We start from the raw sequence: 22,183 nt of genomic DNA, 5'->3' as shown, positions 1-22,183 counted from the left end.
TTTCCAAAGGCACCAGATATGGACACACATGCAAGCAACACCCCCCCAACACACACATACACACACACACAAAGACACACAAATACAAAGGGAGACAGACACACACATAGAAAAAGAAAGGGAAGAGCAGGGCCTGGGACCCCAAGTATAGATGCAGACCCCACGCTCATGACCTAGCCACACAACTGTACTATGGTCTAAGAGATGTGAACATCTCATCCTAAAAGGCCCACAGTTGGGCTCACTGACTCATCCCTCTGTCACCCATGCCCAGAAAGCTTGCCCACAGTGACACATCAATGGCTCCCATAGCATTTGGTGAGTGGAGACCCTGGGTAGCAGATATAAGGTGTAGGACCTGGGGCAGTTTCCCCAGAGTACCCTGTGGCATCATCTTGTGATGCTCCTGAAATGCCTTCTGATGTTCAATAGGAGCTCAATCTGTTTGCCCTGGACTGACTTTAAAAAGTCAACTGAGAAGAAGAGACGGAAAGATGGCTGGAGAGATGACTCTCCAGGGTTAAGAGCACTGGCCACGTTTACAGAGGCCTCCGGTCTGATTCCCAGCACCACACGGCAGCTCACAACTGGCCATACCTCAGTTCCACACAACTGTACTATGGTCTGAGAGATGTAAACATCTCATCCTAAAAGGCCCACAGTTGGGCTCACTGACTCATCCCTCTGTCACCCATGCCCAGAAGGGTGATGATGTTTATCGGGAGGGCAGATGAACACCAAGGACATGTGAACCCTGCCATGCTCTCCTGTTTTGGATGCTCTCAAACTTGCAGTCAGGCCTAGCTGAGCCTGAGGACACAGCCTCCCTCAGCAAGCAGATCACTAACAGTTTTCTGTAAGTGCCTCTGGGCAAAATGCACAGCCCATGGCTCCTCCCACACCTGGGCCTCTAACTTCACCCCAGCCATGCCAGAGCCTAGAGGGAGCTGACACCCCAGATACACACAGACAGAATGATTCCAAGGAGCCAATTCTAGACCTGCTACCCTGTGTCACCCAATCCTGCAGTCCAAAGGCAGAACATGTGTGCAGTTTCTCTGTGTGTGCTGCCAGGTGTGGAAATCTGGGTCCCATGCAATATCACATCAGTACACTCTGGGATGGAAGCCCAGTCTCACACATGCTCAGTGAGTGTTGGAAGACACTGAGCATCACACAGAGTGGAGGCAACATACCAAAGCCCCCTATCCTGGGCCCTTAACCTCCAGTTGACCCCTCCACCCCCACTCCCAGCCTGCTTACCTCCAGCACAGGCCCTGCGCCCAGGATGGTCCTCTCGACACCACTGGCATAGCCCTTCTGGCTGAGTGCTGTGAGGCAGTGGATGAGAAAGTTGGTACTCTGCGTCTTGCCAGAGCCACTCTCGCCGGAGATGACGATGCACTGGTTCACACGCTTGCGCAGCATGGCGTAGTAGGCCACATCTGCCAAGGCGAACACGTGTGGCTCCAGCTTGCCCAGCTGCTGGTTCTCATACATCTTGACATACTTGGGGTTATAGATAGGCAGAAACTTGAAGGGGTTGATGGCCACCAGGATGCTGCCCGCATATGTGTAGATCTTGTGCTGCATGAAGCGCAGCTTCAGGTTCTGCAGCAGGTTGGCTTCAGTCAGCTCTGGCAGGTTACACAGGTCGTCAAAGTCGGCCTGTGGCCGTGGCAACAGCCCGCGCTCCACCAAGCCTTGCGCAGCCGTGGGCTGTGCTAGCAGCTGCATATGCAGGTACTGAATGCTGCCATCCGCATTGCGCTCCTGCAGCACGAAGTAGTAGCCATCCTCCTGTGGGTGCTCGTCCTGTGCACGCCGTGGCCACAACAGCACACGGTGCACGGGAGAGTCGCTGGCGTCCAGCACCCATTCCTCCCCGCCTGACTCCTTCACCTCCACCAGCACGTAGCGCTTTGAGCCATCCAGGTGCAGGCTGGCTACCACGTCTCGGATGACATCGGTTGTGGTACTGTCCTTGGTGGCGGTCACACGGCACGAGGCCTGGCTGCCAGTGGTGGACAGCTGCGGGTAGATGTGCAGGTGGTAGGTGGCCTGCTGCCGACGGCCCGAGCCGCCAGCCTCCTGCGCACTCATCCTGCCAGGCTGCCGGCCTCAGCATGCCTCATGGGCGGGTATGCAACCCCTGCAGCTGGAAGGAAGACTGAGATTAGCCTGGTGATCACCCTGGCATAGCTAACGCCATATCCACAGCAGAACCCACCAAAAAAAGCAGCTCAGACCAGAAACAGCTAGTCTTGAGTCAGAGCCCAAGAGCCCTCTTTTTACCTTTTTTACCTTCTTTCTTTACTGCAAATATGATGGAACCCAAAGCCTGTTGTGGCAGGGACAAACACCCCTGGGCCATGATACAGCATGGGGAGGGAGTGGGTGTGTGTGATTCTAGGCAGAGGCTCCACCCCTGAGCCACGCCCCAGCCCCTCACTGGGGGATTCTAGGCAGGGCTCCACCCTTGAGCTAAGTCCTAACCCTGAGAAAAAAGTATATTTAATAAAATGCATTTACTTCTGAAGGCTGCAAGAACAAAGAATAAGTTGATGCTGGTAATAGCCTGTCTGGCGCGGCGGGGGGGGGGGGGGGGAGCGGCTCTGCAGGGTGAAGAGGAGTTTGAGTTTGTTCATGAGACTGGCCAGTAGAAAGAGGGTATGACAGTCCTCGTTGTCTTTTTATAAATAAAGTTTTATTCTTTTTTTCTTTTTTTTTTTTTTTTTTGGTTTTTCCAAACATGGTTTGTCTGTGACTTTGGAGGCTGTCCTGGAACAAGCTCTTGTAGACCAGGCTGGTCTCGAACTCACAGAGATCCACCTGCCTCTGCCTCCTGAGTGCTGGGATTAAAGGCGTGCGCCACCACCGCCCAGCATAGTTTTATTCTAAGGCAGAAAAACTGTATGTGGACACTTTTGCTACAATATCAAAACAGAATGGTCATAAGAGAGACCAAGAGCTGACAAGGCTGTGATATTTACCTGGCAGTCACTTCCAGGCATTTGCTGGCCTCTGACTTTGCAGAAGTGTGACTCGGCACCACAAACCTACAGGGCTTCAACATCCAGTATTTCAAAACAACAGGAAACAAACACTCAAACACTCAGCCCCATATCCAGATCCACAAAGACCTGAAGAAAACTTCACACATGTGAATCCCACATAGACACTTCTTGTCATTACTCCCTGAGTCCACACACACACAACCACGACACTGCCTTTGGTATTTAGGACATTTAGAAATAGAGGCTAGTTCAGCAGCTAAGAACACTGGCTCCTCTTCCAGAGGACCCAGTTCAGTTCCCAGCAGTACATGGTGGTTCACAACCATCTGCAACCCCAGTTCTAGGGGATCCAGCGCCCTCTTGTGGCCTGCTTGGGCACTAAGCATGTATGTGGTACACAGACATATCTCTGACCTCTAATTGTGCACCATGGCACATCACACACACACACACACACACACACACACACACACACACACACACACACACACACACACACACACGGTGTGTGGGAGGCACATGACATATTGTGATACTGGCTAACTCCAGGGCACACACTTTTGTTGTTACTCTGTTTTTGGCTTGTCTTTTCAGACAAACGCCCTGAGTGCCCTGGAACCTGCTTTGCAGACTAGGCTGGCTCAATTCACAGGACTGCCTCTGCCTCCTGTGTGGCAATATATTATTTATGATTTATTAAAGCTTGCCTGAGAATTCAGAAAGCAAAGCCAGCCTCAAGCTATAGGCATCAGGCAGTGGTGATAGACATGTTTAATCCCAGGACTGAGGATTGAAGAGGTAAATGGATCTCTGAGTCCAAGACCACCCTGGGATACCAGTGAGTGAATCAGAGCTCACACCTTTAATTCCAGGACTTGAGAGGTATAAAAGGTGGAGGTCTTAGTCTGAGATTAGTCTCTAGCCAGGTTGAGGAGAGCACAGCAGTCTGAGTGAATCTAAGGAGCAGTTAAGTCAAGAATAATCTGAGGATCACCCTTTTGGTCTGAGCATAGGTAGAGGTAAGAGCCAGTGGCCAGCTGCTTTGCTTTCTGATCTTCAGCTTGAAGCTTGAATCCCAATATCTGTCTCTGGGTCTTTTATTTATTGTACTACAGTGAGACATGTCTGCTCCTGGCAGCACCAATTACTTCAAGAAGATGATGGGCATTGAAGAAACTCCTTATGGAGTTTGCTTTCAATGTGGCAAGACTAGCCATTTGGGCAAGAAACTGTTCTTGCCTGGACTGCCTAATTGTATGCTATGTAAACTGAACATGCAGGACCCACAGGAAAGTGACTGCTGAACTTGCCAAAACAAGATGGGATGGTCCTTCAAGATTCCTGCTTCATGAAAAAGTCTGCCAGACATTCTGCAGGACACAGGAGAAAGTGACTGACGATTTTTGCCAAAATAGGCAGGACAGTCCTTCAAAGTTCCTGCTTCACTGAAAAATATGCCAGATACTCTAGGCTTATAGGCTGAAGATGGATGCCCCAATGTTATGGAAGATCTTTGGGTGACTGTCCAGGCAGCAAGATGTCTGTCATTTCTAGAGTTTTGGAAGCTGCTTGCAACTGACTTCCTGTTTACTTAGGGTATATTATATAAAGACCCTCTGGGGGTCTTTGGTGGAGCTGAAGAAGATAATTATAGTTTTCCTTAGTTATTATAAAAGATAAATTCAATATAAAACTTTAGATTCACAAAGATAGGATAGATGATAGAGTATTTTCTTTAATTTTGGCAAATACAAATAGACTAAATATTGTAACTGTAATTCTTGCTTGATAACTGATTTTACTATGTTAAAGTTCACATCACACCTTCCTTTTTAATTAGACAGAAAAGGGGAGATGATGTGGGATGTCCTTCTGTATACTGCGAATATTTGTTGCTTTTATTAGTTGATAAATAAAGCTGTTTTGACCTATGACAGGGCAGAATATAGCTAGGCAGGAAATCCAAACAGAGATAGAGAGAGAAAGACGGTAGAGTTAGAGAGGCGCCATATAGCAGGGGAAGATATGAGGTAACAAGCCATGGGCTCTGTGGTAAAATATAGAATAACAGAAATGGGTGAATTTAATTGTGAGAGCTAGTAATATGCCTGAGCCACTGGCTAAACAATTGTAATCAATGCTAAGCTGCAGACTGTTTTTTCATAAGTGGCACTGGGGATGATGGGTGGGAAAGAAAGCAGTCCAGGAGGACCGGACAAGACAAAGGAAAGTATCCAACTACACTCCTGTGTGCTGGGGTCACAGTGTTGCACCCTTCCCTGCTGTGTGTATGCACCTATGCCATGTGCTCATGTAGGACCACCTACAGAAATCAGTTCTTCCCTTATATGATTTACTGTTTGTGTGCACATACCATGTGCACACGTGGATAAGAGGACCACCTGCAAGAATCAGTTCTTACCCTCTACCATATGGGTCCTGGGGACTGAATTCAAATCATCAGGTTTAGCAGCAAGCATCTTTACCTGCTGAGCCATTTCACTGGCCCCTGGAAGTCTGTTTAAATATTAACCATTACTCCAGCAGATCCCAGGCATTCCCATCCCCATAAATCTCTCTGGAGAAACAAGTGGAGGCAGGTTAATATCACAGCATTATGTTCCTAAGAACCCTGAACTAGAGACCACCACAGCATCCACAGCCAGGGCAGGAACAACTGCAGCACAGCACAGCCACAAAAAGGAGGCACCCTCTACCACTTACTAAAACAGAACCACTGAGCTGTAAAATCACTACCCCAAGAGTACACACAGACCTGGCAATTATGCCCTTGGTTCTAGAACCAAAAGCACTGAACAAAGAAACTCCAATCCCGGTACACAATATATATAATGTGTGGCTCACATTAAAAGGCAGAAACACACCAAATGCTGACCAATGAATGAAGGGTAAGTAAAATGTGGAATACCACTTAGCCATGAAAAGGAAGGCTGCCCTGGGACAGAACACAGTATGGGTGAAGCCAGGAAACATAACAGGGCATTACTCAGTTGGCAGAGTGACAACCTAGCATGTGGTCCTGGGTTCCGTCCCCTAAAGTGTAACCTGTCATCCCAACACCAGGGCAATGGAGGCAGGAGGATCAAGGATATCCTTGGCTATGTAGGAAGTTTGAGGCCAGCCTAGTCAGCATGACAAAAACAAAGAAATTAACAACGACACTGATAACCAGTGTGTGACCCCACTGACAAGAACAAGCCAATCACAAAGGCAGGAAGCAGAGCACAGGTTGCCAAGGGCTAGAGTCTGGTTTTCCAGAGCAATGGACAGATTCTGGAGTGGACAGCTGTGAGAACTGCACGACACTGAACCTACTACGAAGGAACTGTCCACTCTTCAGTGGTGAATTTTACATGACTTCCCTTGAATAAAATGAAAGCACACAGGCTGTATACTCCACATACAGAACATTCTCTAAAACACAGCTGGTCTGAGAAGAAGCTGGCTGCCTCAGGGTACGGTGATAAAGAGGGTCAGGAGACCCCTGTGTCTCTGACCTTGGTCACAGCAGCAGTTTCATGCCACAACCATACAAATGCCACACATGGCTTTCTGTGAAGTAATTGCACCTTTATAGACTGTTGGAGAATTAGGTGATGTGAGTTTGAGGATGACCTGGGCTCACCACCAAGCCTGACAACCTGAATGAGTCCCCAGGACCCACCCCTGCTTGAAGCAGAGAACCTACTGCCACAGGACTCTATAAGACACCAACACACACAACAAATAAAATGGAAAACAAAACAAAAACCCACAGAAGAATAAAAATCCAGGCTTGCTAATGTGTATGTGTTTTCCCAGCTTGAGATACAGCTCAAGACCCTGCTTCATTCAACTAGGACAGGGTGGGAGTCTGTGAGTGCAGCAGGGGCTCTGGAGTGAGGCCTGCAGCCATGCTCACCTGTCAGTTCAACCCACTCTAGGAGTCAATCGTAGAGTGTTCCAGGTGGTGCCACCGGAGGGCAAGAGCAGTCTGTGTGAGGAAAACAGGGACTCAAACTGAAATTCTGCAACTTAATCAAGTCATACACACCCACATGCCAACAGTCATTCAGTGTGTGTGGACTTTCAGTCAAAGGTGGCCTGCGGATACAGGGGGTCCTGCACATGACATCACCTTGTGACGGTGCAAGTGGATCAGTCTGCTGTGTGACATTTGAAAAATGATAAGAAAGGCTAGTAATATGCATTTGAAAAAAATCTGTCAAATGACACCTGACTGCACACTGCTTGTGGCCCCACAAGCACCAGTAAGGGTGTCTGCATGTCCACAAACTCATGTGGGCAAAATGCACAAACACATGCACATGAGTACACACATGAACACACATGTCCCACGCACCCAAGCCCCTCCACACCTTTATGTATACATGTATCCACTCATAAGCCCATGTCCAATACCACAGAAACATGCCCACATCCAGGCTCAGAGAGACCACCCCTCCTAGGGTATGTGTTCTGGGAGGTGACCCCTGAGTACATGCCAACTGCTAGTCCAGGAGCTTTGACTGTCTGCCACCAGGCTGCCTGGACACAGGTGACCAGAGTACCCACCCACTACCCCCTAACAGAGCCCATCTCCCATGGGAGAAGCCAGCAGGGCCTGCTGATGGGTACTGGAGCAATTGCTATCGCTATTTTGTCCTGCCAAAAGCCCCTGGCTGAGCCCCTCTGACCATGCTGCAAATGGGCTGGGCCGTCTGTGCCCAGCTCTGGCCCTTGCTTCAGAAACTGCCCTCTCAGAGGCAAGGATTGGGCTCATGGGGACAGTTAACAGGGCCAGCTCAGCAAGCCCCATTCCAAACTGAAAGGAAGCTGATAAGGCTTCTTGCCCGAGATGCCTGCTGCCCTGCCAGGCTGTGGGCAGAAGAGACAGAAGCCTGCTAAAGTAAGGTAAGGAGACTGCTCCTTTGACAACACCGCTTTCCTTGTCAGACTGCCTGCTTCCTGGGAAATCCCTCCTATGGGATTTGCATAGGGTGCCCTTGGCTACTAGCCACCCTCCCTGATGCAAGGAAGAGGAAGTCTGCTTGAAGGAACACTGGACCCACCTTCAGACCAGAGCCCAGCTGCCCATAGGTGCAAGAGGGAGATCAAACCAGTGAAATCAGGCTCAAAAAAATAAATAAAACCTACACAAATGGACTGATACAGAGACACAAAGACACACTGAGAGATAAATCCAGTCAGGCAGTGGTGGCACATGCCTTTAATCCCAGCACTCAGGAGGCAAAGGTAGGAAGACCTCTATGAGTTCAAGGCCAGTCTGGTCTACAGAGCAAGTTCCAGAACAGCCAGAGCTATTGCATAGAGAAACTCTGGCAAAACCAAACCAAAGAGAGAGAGAGAGAGGGAGGGAGGGAGGGAGGGAGGGAGGGAGGGAGGGAGGGAGGGAGGGAGGGAGGGAGGGAAGGAGGGAGACACAGGCCTTCACTGGGGATCCTAGGCAGTGGCTCCACCCGAGCCACGCCCCTAGGCCCTCAGGGGCATTCTAGGCAGGGGCTTTACTGCTGAGTCACAGTTTTGATGATTATACCTTCCTGACATCTTTCTCAGGGGACTTGGCTTTCTGTGGCTTCCGGCACACCTTCCTCATGCACTGTTCAGAGTCTGGGACCTGGAAGTTCATAAGGCTGTGGCCCAGCATCCTATCTTAAGTGGATGTGAAACCCATACTCTGAGAATCCCCGGTTGTGTCTGGAAAGGATACATACATGGGACCATGAGCCAGTACCTGTAGTCTCTGTGGAAGACAGCTAGGTCACTCTGCAGGATTGGACAGTGTTAGACACAGAAGTCCTGAGAAACTATATTCTGTGATGCATGCTGGCCTTGAACTCAAAGGAGATGCTACTGCCTCTGATCTACAAGTGTGAGCACTGTGCCTAGTGTTCTCTCTCTGCTGTGTAGCCCAGGCTGGCCTGGAATTCCAATGTTAGCCTCAGCCTCTGGAGTGCTGGGATCATAGACAGGAGCCACCATGCCAGCTTCTCAGTTCCTAAATACTGAAAAGCTAATTGCTTGACCTACTGTCAATACCAACCACCCCATGCCCACCCACCCCAGCCCCCCCCACACGTAAGCAGGAAAAAGCAAAACAAAACAAAAAGCAAAACAAAACAAAACACTCTCCAACACACAAAAAACAAGCTGCCAGAAGCAATCCCACAAAAATTCGTACAAAATCAATTCCCTTAGGGCTGGGGAGATGGCTCAGTGAGCAAAGTGCCTGTCATGAACACAGCAAGTCCTGATTCCCAGAACCCACATAAAGTCAAGCATGGATCCAAGTGGGGGTGGCATGCACCTTTAATCCCAGTACTGAGAGGCAAAGGCAGGTGGATCTCTGAGGCAAAGGCAGGTTCAAGGCCAACCTGGTTTGCAGAGCGAGTTCCAGGACAGCCAGGACTACACAGAGAAACCTTGTATGGAAAAAACAAAACAAAAAGTACCAAGCATGGTACTGTGTGCACAATCCAGAGCTGGAAGTAGAGACAAGAGGATCCCAGGCTCCCTGGCCAGCCTGTCTAGCCAATGGTGTAGCTTCCGGTTCCATGAAAGACCCTGCCTCAAAAACTAAGGTAAAGCACAATTAAGGAAGACATCTGACCTTATCATCTGGTATGTATATGCATGTATACCATCATGTATGTGAGTGCACACAAATACACACACACACACACACACACACACACACACACACACACACACACACACACACACCAATCCTTTTATCATCAAATCAAATCCACTTGGGAGGGAAATTATCAGAAGCAAAATGACTGTGGACAGAAAACTGGGTAGCAGAATTCAGACCTTCCACCCAACAGAATATTACTCAGTCACAAAAAGGAATAAGGTTGCTGGGTGGTGGTGGTGATGGACGGATGCCTTTAATCCCAGCACTTGGGAGGCAAAGGCAGGTGATCTCTGTGAGTTCAAGGCCATCCTAGTCTGTAGAGCAAGTATCAGGACAGCCAGAGCTACTATACAGAGAAGCCTTGTCTCAAAAATACAAAAAAAAAAAAACAAAAAACAAACAAACAAAAAGGAATAAGGTTCAGGGCCATGCAATAGTGTGGACAAACTCAAAAACACAATGCAGCAGTCAAACTTCCCAGCACTAGGGAGGCTGAGGCAGGAGGATTGCCACCAGTTTGAGGCTAGTCTGGAGTACACAGTGAGACTGCCCCTCACTCCACCCCCCCAAAAAAATTAACCACTATTCCAAGGGCAGGCAGCCAAACTAGAAAGGGCATGTGGCACATGAGTCACCAAAGAGAAACTTCCAGACAGGCCACTCCATAGAGAATAGCACATAGTAACATTAGCGCCTGCCCTGTCCTGGGCTGAAGAGGGAGTAAAGGATCCCCTCAGTGGATGTGGAAAGATCTTTGAAGGAGATGGCATGCGTGCATGCACATGTTTGCAGCAGTCAGTCTGGTCAGGAGCACATGACCCTCCTGCCTCGTCTTCCCAGTGTGCCAAGCACAGGAGCAGCCACACTAGCCTGAGCATTCCTCCTAAAACCTGAAAGACAGTTGGGGAGAGGGCTTGGCCACTAGGACATTTACTATCCACCCAGCAGTGAAGACTCAAGTTTGAATCCCCAAACCCATGTCAAAAAACCAGGTGACATCTTTAATCCCAGCGCACTGGAGGCAGGCAGAGGCCAGCCTGGACTAGGTAGTGAGTTTCAGGTCAGCCAGAGCTACACAGTGAGACCCTGTCTAAAACAAACAATCCAGGCCTGGCTGCATGTGGTGACCCAGTATTGGGGGTAGTACAGACGCAGGAGGAACCTGAGAAGTAATGAGCAGCAGCACATTCTGCCTTGAGGGACAGAGGAGAGGGAAAGCCTGCTCTGGGCTCCCAGTGCATGAACACGAACACACACACACACACACACACACACACACACACACACACACACACACACACACACACCCACCCACCTCTGCACGTGCACACCAAACTTTTAGCAGCAATCCTGACTCTAAGAAGACACTAACTCTTGACCCATGCAAGGACAACATGAGATGAGGCCCTAGGGTTGGGATTCAGGCTGGACACAGGCAGCCACTCTTCAGGCTCCAGACATACCAAGCCTCTCTCGTGAAGAACCAAGCTTGGAGCCACATTCTGGCAGCCACTTTGGAATTCACCAGAGGAGGCAGAATGGGGCCCCACAAAGAGCAGGGCAGCCGACTCATTTATATAAGGCCATAATTTGAAGTCACGTGTTTAGCGGGTGAAATCATTCCCCAGCTAAAAAGAGAAGGCTGGCATTAGGGCAGGATGAGCTGAGCGGTGGGGGAATCACCACAAACCTTGCTTGGTCCCTCTCTGTTCCTTATGGTCCTTAGTTTCTTTTTGTATCTCTCTCTCTCATATATATATATAGTGTGTGTGTGTGTGTGTGTGTGTGTGCGCGCGCCCCCACCTTCCCCACAAAACAGGGCCTGGCTATGTAGACCGGCTGGCCTGAACAGCCCATTCTCCTGCCTCAACCTCTAAAGGGCTAGGATCACAGACACACCACCACGCCCATCACCTAATTACTATTTGGAAGGATCCAAAATGTGCTGAGTGGCTGAAACCAGCTGATCTGACAGTTGCAGAGATCAGAGCCAAGGAGCCTCAGGACAGCCCTGACCCTGTGTCCATCCCAGCCCCAAAGAGAAGACAGTGCCATGCAAAGGCCAGCTGGAAGTTAAGAGAACACTTCACAGCTCAGTTAAGTTTCTAAGAGGGATGATCCAGTGACAGAAGTTAGGAGCTCACAAGAGGAACTCCCTCCCCGAGTGGAAATGGGCTGGGGCGTGGCTCATGTGGAGTCCCTGCCTAGAATCCCCCATTGAGGGGCTTCAGGACTGACCTAGTGCTACAGTACTTGGCTACCATGTAGAAGGCCCTGGTTGCCATTCCCAACACTGTAAAGAATAAAGGAAAAAAAAAAGTAGTTTAGGTGGCATCATGGGTTGACTGGACTCCAGCCTAAGTCTAAGATGGAATACCAGGAGAGCTGTAGGTGTCTAGCAGCATAGACACTGCTGAAGGGCCACATTCCAGGGTGCCCAAGAGCCACAAGGCTGGGGGCCAAGCAGGGACTAGAAGTCTAAAACTTCTAGTCAGAGCTCAACGTGAGCCAGCATGGAGGGCACCATTGGCCAGGCTGCTTGCTAGGATCCACACCCACAAGGAACCTTGGAGTATGAAGCTACTTGGGAAGGGGTCTTGAAGAACCCAAGCATTGAGAAGATATCATAGGAAGTTAGAACAAGCCCTAAATGCAATGTCTGACACTCTTAGAAGGCTGGCATGGTAGCACACTCCTGTATACACAGCACTCAAGTTTTGGGTTTTTGTTTTTTTCTTTTCAGCACTGGGCATGGAACCTAGCACCTCACACACACTAGGCAAACACACTACCACATGTGATACAGCCCCAAGGCTTACCTGCCCTGGAGAGGCTGAGGCAGGAGGGTCTAGAAGTTCAGACCAGCAGAGCTACTGAAGACTGTATCAAATAAGGACATAATAAAGAACACACAAGCCAGGCAGTGGTGGCGCACGCCTTTAATCCCAGCCCTCAGGAGGCAGAGGCAGGCGGATCTCTGTGAGTTCGAGACCAGCCTGGTCTACAAGAGCTAGTTCCAGGACAGCCTCCAAAGCCACAGAGAAACCCTGTCTCAAACCCCCCCCCCCCAAAAAAAAGAACACACAAATTCAGAGGAAGGCAGAGATGGAGACTGATAGGATGTGACCTGAGCCACAGGCCACCTAAGTACCAGACCCTGGAAGAGACATGAAGGGGCCTCCACCTGGAGCCCCTGAAGAAGGCAGTCTCCAGGTTTGGGACTTTGGGCCTCCAGAGCCAGAACATTCCTTCCCTGCTGTTTTAAGCCACCTGGTTTGTGATCACTTATGACAACCCAGTACCCACATCTAGATGGCCAAGAGGGGACAGGGGGTGTTCTACATGTTCTGGGATGCTGCCAGCAAGCCCTGCAGGTTTCTACAGCTTGCACATGGTGAGAAGGCCCCTGTGGAGCCTCCCCTAACTCCATAAGAGTGCTCAGAACTTGCCATTCTTTCTTCCTGAGGCCACCCTTGTCTCAGGGATCAGGTACACTGGAGACAGCACCTGTCCAAGTATAAGCTGAGCCACCTTAATTACCATCTGCCACCTGCTCTGTCACCCATCTCTTAATGCAGCTCTCCCTGCCTGAGATCTACCTGCCTGTGTCCTGAAACGTAAGTGTCTGTGGCCTCCTATTCACCATGCAGCGAAGCCCTCATCTTCCTCATCTTCTTCAAGCCCTCATCTTCCCTCCTGACTGGATGTCAAGGCATGTTTATATGGTGCTGATATGGAGCTCAGGGTTTTGTGTCCACTAGGAAAGACCTCCACCAACTAAGGCCCCATCCTGGTCCACCTACCTTCTTTGAAGCAGTTTCTGTAGCCCAGGATGCTCTGGAGCTCCTGATCTTCCTACATCATTTCCCCAACACTGGAATGACAGGCCTGTGTCTCCTACACCCTTCTTTCCAATCATAAACACCACTCCAGTGTCCCCAGGGTTCCTATCTTGAGCATGTGTCCTTGAGAGAGGTGAATGATACTCAAGTACAGCAAAGGCACCTTCCCACAGTAGAACAGTCACTAGGCACCTGGATAAGCCTGACATGCCCAGTATCATTTTGGGCTGCAACTACTTTGGTAGAATGCTACCAGCATGGATGGAGCAAGGGCCTCAACACTGCTCTGGGTCCTCCAGTATCAGGACAACCATCCACCACGGCAAAGAAGGGCCTGTCCTGAGCATCTGAGGAGGGGAGAGACTCATAACCCACATGTCATGGTGATGTCTGGGATGTGGAGGTGGCAATGCAGGGAAACAGCCAAAACTGGACACAGCTAGAAGGGGGCCAGGCATACAAGGAGCATGTGGGCATGTGCCAAGTGAGAACAGTGAGGGCACAGGCCAGCTGGGGCTAGTTTGGGAACAGGGGGTCCAGTGTGGACATGAGAGGAGCCAAAATAGGGATGGTCAGACCCTAAGGTCCTACAAGCATGGAAAAGCATTTAGACGGTCACTTATGTCAGATAGGGACATTGTGGAGACTGATAGAGGGTCTAGGGGAAAGCAGAGCCCCATACAGTAGTCTCTGCAGGAACCAGGGGAGCTTACAATGACAGAGGTCAGACCTATAGCATCCAGCTGCAGGTGGGAGGCAGAATACAGGCCCTGTGATTGACCAGGTCTGGATCATTCCCCATGCCCCATAAAATAAAATAAAGGACACTGAGAAGCAGTCCGGTCCCATGCACAGAACAGACTTCTCTGTGGAGCACCTGTCACTAGGCCCAAGGAGCAGAGCCACCTGAAAGGCACAAGCATCCTGCAGGCAGCTTCTTAAATTGGTGAGACAACTGAGTCTTACTGCAGTCTCAGGGCCCCAGGGAGGGCAGGACAGCACTAATCCCCCCACCCCTTTTATTACAGAAACAGGGTCTCCCATGGAGTGCACACTGGCCTCAGGCTTCTAACCCACCAGCCTCAAAGTGAATGGGGCTCCCAACTTGTTTTGAAGGGTAGCTGACTTACAGTCTAGGAGGGAAGGTCAGTTAAGGCCCTGTGGTGAGAGCCATCTAAGGCCCCAGGGGACATCAGAATCATCAGGGACCTAGTATCAGGCTCTTCAGTGGGTTTCTCCAGCCTAAAGGCTCTGCTGTGTGGGAACTCCCCAGTGATATCACACCATGGGACTCTCCACCTCACCCAGGCTGCTATGTGCTCAGGCTGGAAATGAAACAGCCATTCAAAAAACACTGGCTTGTGGTCCTATTGCTATGGGTCCCTCTGACAGGCCAAGCTTCACAACTGTCCCCCACATAGGAAGGCCTTAGGGAGAACTGTGGTTGGAATGTAAAATGAAATAAAAAGATATTTTTTAAAAATGAAAGAAAAAACAAACAAACACCAAACCCACTGGCTTCTGGATTTCCAAAGGTCAAGAATCCCCTGGAGGAAATGCCCGGGACCACGAGTATTTTAGATTTTGAATCTTTCTGGATTTTACAACATTTACAAAAAAAAAAAAAAAAAAAAAAAAAAAAAAAAAAAAAAAAAAAAAAAAAAAAAAAAAAAAAAGAAGAAGAAGAAGAAGAAGAAGAAGAAGAAGCTGGGTAGGGTGATACATGATCCCAGTACTTGGGAAACTGAGGCAGAAGTCTGTACAAAAGAGATTAAAGCTGCAAGTTCCAGGCCTGTGTCTCAAAAAAAGGAAGGAAGGAAGGAAGGGAGGGAGGGAGGGAGGGAGGAGGGGAGGGAGGGAGGGAGGGAAAGAAAAAAGTCATGTTGAAGATTCTACCCAACTATAAACGAAAAAGCTTCCGCATCAACCCTGCCATTCATAGGTCAACCCTCCTACTGCCAGAGCCCCAGGGAGACCCCCTGCAACATTTGTAGTGTCTCTTTTGATAGGAATCCATTCCATGATGCCACATGAAGAATATTCCATCTGTGGCATCATTTGAGTAGCTCAGGAAGTTCCAGGTTTGGGAGAATTTAGGAATTTGTTTGGATTTAGAAACAAATGATCCTCTGCTGTGGCAGAGCCCTTGCCCAGCATGTGGGGTCCCAGGTTTAGTCCCAACACTAAAAACAAAAACCAAACAAAAACAATAACAAACTCCTGTCAAGTTTCCTCCAAAGTCCACGGGGACCTGGCTCCACCTTCAGGATCCAGCATGGCCTCTGTGACCTGTGAGAAAGGATCTAATCTAACCAGGAGACACAGCACCATATGCCCTGCTCTTCGGTACACCTTTGGTGACATTTATCACCCACTGGAAACCTATTAACATGGGGGATTAGCAACACTGATGTAACCAAGCAAAGCCCAGGTCCTAGGGCAAGCATGGAAAGAAGTGTAAAAAGCATGTCTCTCATGTACAGTAGCGGCTGCCCCTGGGCTGACTGTCCTCAAGGAACAATGTCACCACAGGAAGTATGGGTGTCACTGACTCCTCACAGACCAAGTCCCACAGTGCATAGCACGGCATGCTATAGAGAACCACCACCTATCCCCAAATATCACCTCTCAGAGGCAGAAAAGTGCACTTTAACAGGAGTGACTCACACAGCTCCAGGTGCCCTGGAGGAGATGGCAGCCTGGCTCCTCCCCATGCCTATAAGGCTCATGACAGATCAGGGAAGGGAAGTGAGCATGGAGACCCCCGAGGGATAACCACATGCCTCAGAAGCCAAGTCCACACACCTGTAGTGACAATTCATCTCCCAACCTCTCCATATCCCCCTGCTAAACCCATGAGCAAACTCAGAATCCTGGGAAAAAAGACCAGGTCTCCATTGGGCCAAGTTCTTCCACTCTCATTTCCTTTCCATAGTCACGCCCACCATGGTAAACTCCACCCTATCCTTATCCCAAGCCAAGCCCAGGCACCCCAGCATCCTCACCTGGAAATGAGTGCCTGAGGAAGTCCCAGTGACTTGAGGACAGAGTCCCCAATGTCATCTCTCAGTCCCTTCCTGACTTCACTCACCCAAGAACAGGATGAGGCAGCTCTAGCTCTGGAAGGGATGCTGATGCACAGCTGTGGCCTGGCTGGTCAGGAAGCAGCATTATCACCTCCAAGGTCTGGCTCCCTGGTACTCCATAAGAGCTTATTTATGTTTAATTACGTGTGTCTGTGTTGACTGTATGCTGTGTGTGCAGTGTTCGAAGAGGACAGATGACAGTGTCAGATTCACCTGGAGCTGAAGTTACAGGTAACTGGGAGTGGCCCATAGTGGCTGCTAGGAACTAAACTCTGATCCTCTGGGAGAGCAGCAAGCACTCTTAACCACTAAGCCATCTCTCCAGCCTCCCCATAGGTCTAGGAAGATTTCTGCCTCTGGATACCTTCACAATAACTATTCCCCTCACTGTCCATGAGGGTCAACTCCAAGCCTGGCTCCCAATCAACACCCCTCCTCACTGAAAGATTCTGAAAACCTTCCAGAAGCTTCTTTGGATCAATCATCTTAAGACAGTAGCTGGTCCATGATGGGGTAGCTTTGGGATGTTGTTCTCTGTGACACAGAAGTGCTTAGAATAGGGCATCCCATTCTGTGCTGTCTGTCAGTCTCACCTAACACTCCAGCACTCACAGCTCCAAACTGGACTCTAAAACAGCCCCTTGCAAACCACAAGAAAGTGAGGTGTGGTGGTTCAAACCTGTCATCCTGCACTTGAGAGGCTGAGGCAGGAGGACTGGCAGTTCAAGGCCAGTTTGGACACCCTCCAGAAAAAAACCCCAAAGATCACCAGCTCCTTCCAGTTAGAATCCCAGCTTCTCTGGACTCACCATGAACACAGAAAGGTAGGATCCAAAAAATTCCCTCACCAGGAGCTTTCCAGAGTTGACGTGGCCAACCAACTTACCCACTTCTTAACGTGCTTATTCAACAGAGAAGAAACTGGATGAACACAGTGTAGGGGGATGATCTGGCTCTCCAAAGCTATAAGTTTGTCACTGGTCCAGTGTAAAGGGCCAAGATGTCCCCACCATTTACTCATGATCTAAATTCTTTCAGCCCAGGGAGCTTAAAAACTTTCTTTAGTCGGGCATTGGTGGCACACACCTTTAATCCCAGCACTCGGGAGGCAGAGGCAGGTGGATCTCTGTGAGTTCAAGGCCAGCCTGGTCTCCAGAGCAAGTGCCAGGATAGGCTCCAAAGCTACACAGAGAAATCCTGTCTCGAAAAACCAAAAAGAAAAACAAAACAAACCAAAAAAAACTTTCTTTTCCTCTTTGCTCTTGAGACTCTTGCTATACAGCCCAGGTTGGTCTCAAATACAGGATCTTCCTGCCTCGACAATTCTGACGGACTATATAGAAGGCTGCTCCAAGCTCCCGACTCCTGGTCTTTAAAGACAACTATATCAGGAAACAAGGTTCTTTACAACAATAATTAAAATGAATCAATGTCCCCAGCATGAACCTTCATCTGTGTGGCTGGTGTTCTCCAGGAGGAAGTAGGACACAGGGACAAACTCAGAGGAAGATGACAGGAGACAAAGAGGGAAGATGGAGCTACCCATGAGCCTGGGGTAGATTACATGCGACCGCAGATGAGGTGGCCATGCCCGTACTTGGTCTTGACTCCTGGCTTTCAGACCCTTCTGACAGTAAAGCCCTGTGGGTTGTACATCCAGTCTGTGGCAGACAAAAGCCTGCCAGAATCATCTCTAGCTTGACTGGATCTCACACATACACATGTGTGCATAGGATACCCGGCAGAGCCAGGATCTACACAATGAGTCAGCTCTGCCAGCTTATTCATCACCCCACAATCCTCCAGGCTGAACCCCTGAATCACTTCTCAGGTAACCCTGACTAGGAATGAGCAGACCCTAACTAACTCATCAGCTGCATTTTTCTAACATGTCTACCCGTGGAGGCTTTCCCAGCCAAGTGGGTAGCCGTGCAGAGACAAGGCCCTTTGTTCTGCCCCCCGGGACCACGAGGGCAGAAGAGAAGGGCCTGTCTTGCTCTGTGAGGAGGCCACGCCTGGGCCAGGCTAAATGGTGGGCCGGGCAGGGGCTGCCTGGCACAGCTGGGTTGGGGACTTCAAAGATATAAAGGCCTGGCAGGTAGGACGTGGGGGGCGCATCTGAGAGAGGGATCATCGGGTGGATGAGCCTCAGAGTGGATGACTTTCCCATATGGAAGTAAAGCAGCTGTGTCATTGTCATTGGTGAGAAAGGGGTCAAAAAGGACCAGGAAGGCAGAGAGAGGACAGCAAGCGATACACAAAAACCCCAAAAGAACTTCAACAGTGTGGGAAAGGATGAGCACCTTGAGGGCCTGGACCCGTGGAGGAGTTAATGCAGTTTATCAGAGGCATGGCAATCAGACAGCCTCTGAGAATGGAGTCTGGTATAGCTAATCTTGCAAGAAAAGTAAGTTTGTTCCGAGATAGGGACAGAGTCTTCAGAAACCCAGGTCAATGGTGATACAAGGAAAAGAGAGACAATGGCCCTGCTGTGCCCACCAGTCTATCTCAGCTAGCCCACCTGCCCTAGTCCTTCGAGGGTGATGCCTCCTCCTACCCAGCTGCCAGCAGAATCTAGCAACCAAGGTCTCCCCACCTCTCCCCCAATCCTGCAGATGCCCTAGAGAAGCACTAAGGCCAGTAGGCACCATAGCCAGATTTTCGCACTCAGCATCTATTCTCACCTTGGGTTCATTCTGTGTGGCCCACTCCACATGACACAACCTGTCATCATCTTTGGTCACCACATTCGTGATGATGCAAGACAGCATCTCAGGGAGGACAAAGTGGTCCTGGGGGCAAAGAAGGACCCCACACCAGACATCAGGATAGTTTGACAGACAAGTTTGGATTAAGGGCTATTGTAAAAGATTGGGGTTCAAGGACTTGCTGTCTTTTTGCTCTTGGGGTGCTGGGATGCCTGTGCCTTGTGTGTGATAAGAGCTAGTGCATGAGCCTAGCCTCCCAGCCATGCTTCCTGGTTCTAGAACGCATAAGGATCCATCTCCAAACCAGACCTGCCTGGGAAAATAGGAACAAAGACCCTCTCCTGCTGGTTGACTGGACAAGACAGCTGAGATAAACAAAAGCAGGGACCACACCAAATATGCCAAAAAGCAGAATGAAGGGGGGGGTGGTCCTCTCTGCTCCTGTCACTGAGGGCTCATCACTAACATGGCTTTCCATGTTTGGCTGGGGCAGCCACCTCTTTCAAGGAAACGTAACAGACTCCCCTCATCCTAAACCTCAGTCTCGGTGTCCCCAATTCTGACCCTGTGATAACCCATGCCACCAGTCACTGTGATGACCTGCCTGACTGGGAATATTATTCTTCTATGTAAAGGGATAGTAGTTGTCCCTCTGAGGCACAAGAAGATCTCAGCTCTGCTCTCAGGAGGCAGCATGCATTTGGCACAACCAGCTCTTGCTCAGTTAGACTTTGGATCCATCCAGCACATGCCACTCCAGAGAGATGAGAGAAGGGTAGCCACAATTTCATGGTCTCTTGTCAGGAAGGGAGTCAAGTCAGGAGTCTTGAGTCCCTACCTGACCCACACAGTCACCAACTATATTTGAGAGAGGGTTTTTGCCCAACTCGAGGTTTTTGCCCAACCAGCTTCACACTCTATGCAAGAAGCATACTGGACGCCTGGCTGGGGGTATGGTTCCAAGGTAGAACACATACCCAGCATGCATGCATAAGGCTCTAAGTTCCATGCCCAGGATTGCAGGGCAGGAGACACAGAAAAGTTGGGGCTGCATAAAACCAAAGGGTATGTACCAGAGACACAAAAGTTAATAAGCAGTGTTAGCTCTTGAAAAAGGCTGACACAGGCCAATCCAGTCACTTTGCAGAGGAGGAAACAGGCAGAGAGTCTTGCACAGAACACAAGGCACTTCTTACAGGAGACCCCCACTGAGTCACATGCTCTGAGTGCACAGAGAAAACCACATGGTCATGGCATAGAAAGATTCAAGTCCTCCCTGGGGTCTCCAGACCCAAGCAGTCTCTGACATTACAAGAGACATGACTGGGCAGTGTGCCCTGGGGCAGGCTAAGCTGAAAGCTTTCTTCCAGAACATTCTGGAAGTGAATAGGGCAGTCATGTCTCTGAGTCTTTCTTTATATTCAGATTCCTGCACCAAATGGAGCTCTAAACCTGGCCTCCGTTCTACAAGCACACAGCAGACAGGGATCCCGGCAATGGGGGAGGGGAAAGGAGAAAGTCATGCCAATCAAAACTAGGCAACTCCAGACTCCTGTAGTAGCAGATGGGCCTGTGACAACAACTTTACATGCCACTGCCAGCCATTCCCGGACACCTCAAGAATGTGGGGTCTCAAAGATCAGACAATACGCAGGGAAGGAAGGAGCTGGAACATGAGGGGCTGAAAGTGCTGGCACCCAAGACAAAGAGGCCTCCCCTATGAAACCCTGGGGCTATGGGGTCCCCAGAAAAAGAAGGGAGGGCTTGCTGGCAGCTGTGATTCCCTGGGGCTGAACTCACAACCACTGCCGGGGGACACATTTCCTGTATGTAGTCTTTTACCCATTTAAGTCCGAGGATGCGAACTCTCTTGAGAGGGTGGTTTCCACCCTACGCAGCTGCCTTCCTTCTGAACCGCAGTTTGGACTGTTACAACTTCTCCCCAGTTCCCCTAGAATCCAGCTAGTCCTTTCTTGAAAGGAAAGTGATGCGCGTTCCAAGGCAAAGAGAGACAGACCCAGAGGGCGCTGGGACTCGCCCAGGCGGATCACCCAGCTGTCGGGGTGTGAAGTCAGGAAGAAGATGAATCAAGAAGGGGAAGGCGGGGGCGAGCCTCCAGAGGCTGCACCCTGTCATCTCCCGGGCCGCTGGAGCACTTTCCTCCTCCTCCTCTCCCCTCCTCAGGCCCTCTGAGGAGCTGTTCTTGCGTGGCTTCCCAGGCCCATCTTTTGCACGCCCCACTCCTAAGCGCGGGCTGCCACAGACCTAGTCCGGTTCTCTGAGCACCCGGAGAGCCTCGCCGAGGGCAGACGCCTCTTTCCCTAGCCTGGGCCCTCGGCTCCGCCTCCGTGGCCTCCCCAGTTTCCTGAGACCCTCCAGTTGCCACCTCAGCCGCGTCCTCTCCGCAGCCGCCGCTCAAAGGCGCCGTCGAGCCCCGTAAGCCCGCCAGCCTCGCCCCCCATCAGCCTCCCCGCTTCCCCCAGGCCGCGCGCGTCCCGCCCTCGCGCCCCCGGACCCCTGCACCAACCCCAGCTCGAATCTCCGCTCACGCCTGCCCCATAGGACTCACCTGGACCTCAGCCACCGCGCGGCGCCGGTCCCGGGCCGGCTCCCCGCCCGGACGCCCGCCAGCCCGTCCGCTGCTCCAGGCCGCCCCGCCCCGACGCGCCTCACCCGCCGCTCCCCCGCACGCTCCCACTTCCGGGTTCCGGAGGCGCTATGAGGGCGGAGCGCCAGCGCGTCGGAGAGGCGGAGCGCCACGAGACCACGGCCCATCGGAGGGCACGTCACGGCCGCCCCCTGCCGTTGGCGGGTTCCTGTTTCCGAGCTCCGTAAAGCCGAAAGAGGCGGGGCGCTACGATAGCCACGC

General features: G+C 50.6%; 1 protein-coding gene across 24 annotated transcripts in view; it reads right to left on the bottom strand.

Moving 5' to 3' along the window:
• The window catches only part of Myo9b (myosin IXB), an 87,809-nt gene extending 65,792 nt beyond the window's left edge, over positions 1–22,017 (bottom strand). For 23 of the 24 annotated variants that reach the window (XM_027394837.2, XM_027394828.2, XM_027394834.2 and 20 more), the window contains exons 1-2: positions 21,884–22,017; positions 1,264–2,158 (exon numbers count right to left, since the gene is read on the bottom strand). In XM_027394837.2, the coding sequence (XP_027250638.1) occupies positions 1,264–2,103 (840 nt within the window). In that variant the 5' untranslated portion in view covers positions 2,104–2,158; positions 21,884–22,017. The remainder of the gene's footprint in view (positions 1–1,263; positions 2,159–21,883) is intronic. The other variant, XM_027394829.2, reaches the window with a different exon arrangement.
• Between the last annotated feature and the right edge of the window lie 166 nt (positions 22,018–22,183).

Source organism: Cricetulus griseus (assembly GCF_003668045.3).
Source record: "Cricetulus griseus strain 17A/GY chromosome 1 unlocalized genomic scaffold, alternate assembly CriGri-PICRH-1.0 chr1_0, whole genome shotgun sequence".
Classification (NCBI taxonomy): Eukaryota; Metazoa; Chordata; class Mammalia; order Rodentia; family Cricetidae; genus Cricetulus; species Cricetulus griseus.
This window is presented reverse-complemented; position numbering and strand designations above follow the sequence as displayed.